General features: G+C 35.8%; 1 protein-coding gene across 1 annotated transcript in view; it reads left to right on the top strand.

Moving 5' to 3' along the window:
• The window catches only part of mllt3 (MLLT3 super elongation complex subunit), a 31,730-nt gene that overhangs the window by 9,583 nt on the left and 17,306 nt on the right, over window positions 1-4,841 (top strand). Inside the window, exon 4 of the mRNA XM_015020127.1 lies at window positions 650-778. Coding sequence (XP_014875613.1) covers window positions 650-778 — 129 coding nt within the window. The remainder of the gene's footprint in view (window positions 1-649; window positions 779-4,841) is intronic.

The following is a 4,841-nucleotide window of genomic DNA, read 5'->3' as shown; positions in this document are numbered from 1 at the left end:
TATATATATATATATATATATATATATGTGTAATTTCCACTGATTATCCTTTAGATGGATTTATTGAAATCATAGTTGTGTGTAGTGTTAAAAGGAATAACGGTCAAAATACACCGGACTTACTTTGGTTTCCTAGCCAAGGAAAAATCTGGTTGGATGATATATGCAACAATTAGAACAGGGCCTCGCTAACGATACCCTGCAACTGCATCTCCGACTGTCCAACCAATTTATACTCTGTAGATCTAGAAAAGGACAGCAGAGTATACATTGAATATGTGTGAGTGCTTTCTGGTTGTTCTGTATGTTTAATTAATTTTTTGCAAGTTAAAAAGTGCTTTTTAACTTCTTTCTTTCACTCCCAACTTTTTCAGAGTTTAAGTAAAATCCTACCAAATGTTACATATGGAATTTCGTAGTTTCTTTGAAATTACCTCCTAGCTTTTTGTTTTATTTTATATCTGTGTAGAACTTTGTGCAAACATAAAATTATGAGCAAAAAAATAAATTCAGGTATAATCAAGGCATTTACTCAAAGATTTACATATTTAAGTCAAATATTCAAATATTATCTGAACAGATAAATGAGGAGTGTCTCTCCAAGTCGTACTTCACAGCCAAAATATCCAGTTATATTTTTCTCTGGCAGGTGATGGTAATGCAGGAAGGATCAACCTTTCTGTTCAGCCAGCACCTCAAGCTGCCAGCACTTCCCAACAACTCACTGACGTCTTTGTCCTCCGATCCAAAGAGAAGCAAGAGCTTCCACACTTCAAAGGTGACTATTCCAGATGCACTACATCACTGAATGGTTTTTTCTAGTGCCGTCTGCCCTGATCACACAGTGCTCATATCGTTCCACCTTTAAAGTCTTTAAACTTCATGTATTTGGCCAGTATTAAGCATTTTCAAACCACATAGTATAATGTATAGTATAGTATCTTCAGTTGTTATAAAAATGCTATACAAATCAAATATAAATAATAAACCAAGTCTACCAGAGCACCACGTGTAAAAAACCCCTTTGTCATGGGATTTGTATAGGGTCACTCTACTCATCTCTTTAATATTGATAGCCAAGAGATGCTAAGTGCTGTTGCCACAGCTTATTGATGTCAGGCAGCCGAGGAGGGGAAGCAGGTTAACTGCAGTGCAGGAGTGCACTGAAGTTCTGAATGAGTTCTGCTAAGGGCCTCTGGGGTCCCCAGCCGATACACAAAATAAAAGGTCTAAGTGGTGGTTGGGCAGGGCTGTAACAGAACCCGTCGTCTAGACGACTTTAATGGGTTGGTGGGTGTTGGTGAAATATTTACAACAGGACTGGAGGTTAGACCCGAGGACAAATGGCCCCCATCATTGGAACTACTGCATTTCTTCCTTTCTCCTCATTGCCTCTTTCTTCACTTTTAAAGTCTAGCTGTTGAAAAGACTACCTCATCCCAATGAACAGCTCTGCTCAAAAGAAGTTGTGAGTTTGCTCTCACTGATAACTACTGAGGAGACCAGTTTGATTCTCTCTCAAGAATGGTGCTCTTTTCACAGATAGTAATGCCAAACGGCAGGGCGGCATGTATGTTTTCTCTTGTATAAAAGGCACAGGGTTAATCTTCTACTGACATGGCCACCAGGTTTTTGCTAGCTTTGTTCTTCAAATAGATTGAAGTCCTTTTAGTACAAAATAAGTCCTCCAGACAGTTGTTCTTTGGCTGTTGGTTTTGCTAGACATCTGGTTTAAACACTGAATGACAAAAAGCAGATGCTTTTTTCCCCTCAACATTCAACTATATTTAAAGCTCTTTTGTTGGAAACTCTGTATGATCACAGTTGTGGAAGCCTGTCCAAACATCAGCCCCTCTTTACGTTTGCCCACTGACCTAAGGAGGGATTTCCTACTTCCTTGTGTCTGAATGCTTTTGGGCTTTGGTTTTCTATTTGGGCTTTCTGGGCTGAGTTAGGGTTATTTTGTAATTTTTCTTAGAAAGTTTTCATGTCATAAATTACATGCTTTTTTCCCAAAGGTTCTTAACGCCAAAATAACATGACACCAATATACAGTTATGATCAAAACTGATGACAGTTTAATGACAGACTTAGATTTAAAGTTGTTTTCTTTCAACCAAGAAGTTTACTTCCGATTGTCCAAGGGCTATAATTTTGAAAAAAGAAAAAAAAAAGTTAGCTTATCTATAATAATAATAATATCTAACACTTTGAGATTTCTTTGAAATATAAGGTGCGTTACAAATAAAATTTATTATTATTATTATTATTAACATTATTCATACCCTTCTCAATAATCAATGGCAAAATCTCAACTGCCATTAAAGCCGCTCAAATGCTTCTTATAAATTGTTGACATGCTTTTTGCATTTCTCCCCTGGAATCCTTAATTATTCAGCCATTGTGATGAGCTCTAATCTTTGAAGTTAGATGGGCTCTTTGCCATCACCCCAATCTTTAGCTCCCACCAGCTGAAGATTGGTGGAAGCTAAGGACTGCGGCCCAACCACAGTCAGATCTTCAAAACTTTAATAATATTAAACATATTATGTTTGTGTGCTAACTAGTTATTTTTATGCCATTTAGCTTTGAGTTTTGAGTAACTGAAATTTCCAGTGTTACCCAAGCTAAAGTTTTTCTGCAAATCTTGACAATTTTGATATCTTCTTTGTTCATAATCATGATGCTATTTACTTTGATTAGGTTGCCTATATAATTCACTGCAAAACACCTCCAAAGAATTTTGGTCCCACTGCCATGCTTTCGGTGTGTGGATAGTGCTCTTCAAAATGTCCTTCTAAAGTTATCAAGCACCAATAAAGGCATAACAAATTAACCGTATCATCCTAGACTTTGTGAAGCTAGGTGTCCAACTAGCTCACCAAACATGTTGATCCATTCGAATTGTGGGAAATGAAGGAATTTGTCTTGTGAAATGTAGGCAATCAGTACTGCATGGCTATGAAATCTCAATCACCCACAGACCATGTGCATGGAGTCAACACAGCTCACAGAATACAGTGAGTACACACAAAGGAACCAAAAGAATATATGTTTGTATACGCAAACCATGACTATCTGTTATTTTTGCTTGAAAGCCATACATTGTTTACCTTTCAGCTAGGTGCCCAGTAGAGATGTATTATATTTGTGACTGCACTGTGTACCATATTGGGTACAATATTTAAAGTGTTACTAACATGCTATGGAGTCATTCCTGCTCTTAAGACCCAGGTATGATGTATATTTTTAGTAGCTTAGGTGCTAAAGCGCATGGAGAGTGACTGAGACATTTGTAATTGTAAAAAAGGAAAGGTCTCAAGAAAATTTATGTAAATCAGAATCAATATTGTTTAATATTCAGCAAATATTTTTCTGATATGGTCCAAGGATTGTGTTAAGGATCATCCATGTCATGATGAGGATTTAACAGTAGCTTTTGAACATGCTTAAAGTGGAAGCACCATCTCAAAACATGCCCTGAAAATGGAAGCTTCCACATATAAAAGTAGATAATCTTAGACAAAACCAAGGCTGTATAAAATGTCATGCTTAGCACTTTGATGGATCATTTCCACCATCACTTTCAGTTTGTAGCATTGATTCAACAAGATACCATCCATTAAGCCCAGGTTCCTGAAGACATACAGCCATACTGTATTCAGTATTGAAAAACAAACAAATACCTAAAGACCTTAAAGATGTGCTATTGGAGCACTTGAAGGCACTGCAAGGCATCAAATACACAACAGAACCCAATAGAACATTATGCTAAACAGTAAGATCTACTCCACACAAAGCTGGATGTCTGGGAAAGCAATTTTTTATGCATTTTGGCCTTTCATCCACACAAAAGCTCAGTTTACTATCACTAAAAATTAATAATTTATAAAACCAAAATGGAGATTTGAAAAACAATAGTATTTGTGGGTTTTTTTGTGTGTACATTGGAAAACAGAGATTTAGGGACACACACAAAACAGCCTGTAACAAATAATGCATCAATATATCCACATACATGCTTTGATATGATTCTAATCAACATAAGTTTATATTCTAATATTCTTTTACTTAAAAGTAGTTCAACTTCTGTAACTGCCTCCTGGTGCCATGTTTATTTGGAAGCAGGAAATCATGGTTGTTTTGAAGCAAACTGATTCATAGACATGAATACGTAGATGCCTTATGGAGCGGGTCGGCCCATTGCTGCGATACGTCACAGCGTCCGCCATATTGAATGTGGCTTCTCTGCCAGTAAGCTAATACAAGTAAATGGACCGAACTTCAGAAAGTGCCGTTCTACAAAGTATTTTAAATTAGTACCTGTCATTGACATATTTTCTCACACACATTAATATATTTGGTAATCAAAGAAAGGACTAAAGACAGGGTTTCTAACTTTTGATGTGATTATTTAATTGTTTTGGGGGATTTCTGAATAAAGAGCACCATGTTTTTATTGGCTAGAAATGATTCTGATAGTTTTTATATTGCCATTGATGAACAAACACACACTTTTACAGTGTTTTATTAAAGAACATATTTACATCATTCCATAACATTTAACATTTCAAGACAAGAAAAAAAATATTTTCTTGTATTTATTTTGTATATATATTATTGATAAATGACTTGATTTATCAAAGTCATTGTCATTTGACAATGACTTTATCATTGTCATTTGACAATGACTTGGGTGGAAAAGCACATGGAGAGTGATTGAGACACTCAATCACTCAAGTCATTTGACAATGACTTTGATAAATCAGTCATTGTCAAACATTAAACTACATATTTTTCTTACTTTTTTTGGAAAAAGTTTTTTAGAGTATGCCAACTCT

The sequence above is a fragment of the Poecilia latipinna genome, unplaced genomic scaffold (assembly GCF_001443285.1).
Source record: "Poecilia latipinna isolate Pla-1442-1.1 unplaced genomic scaffold, P_latipinna-1.0 Scaffold2535, whole genome shotgun sequence".
In the NCBI taxonomy this organism is placed as follows: Eukaryota; Metazoa; Chordata; class Actinopteri; order Cyprinodontiformes; family Poeciliidae; genus Poecilia; species Poecilia latipinna.
The sequence above is the reverse complement of the archived record's forward strand: the minus strand, read 5'-3'. Positions and strand labels throughout refer to the sequence as shown.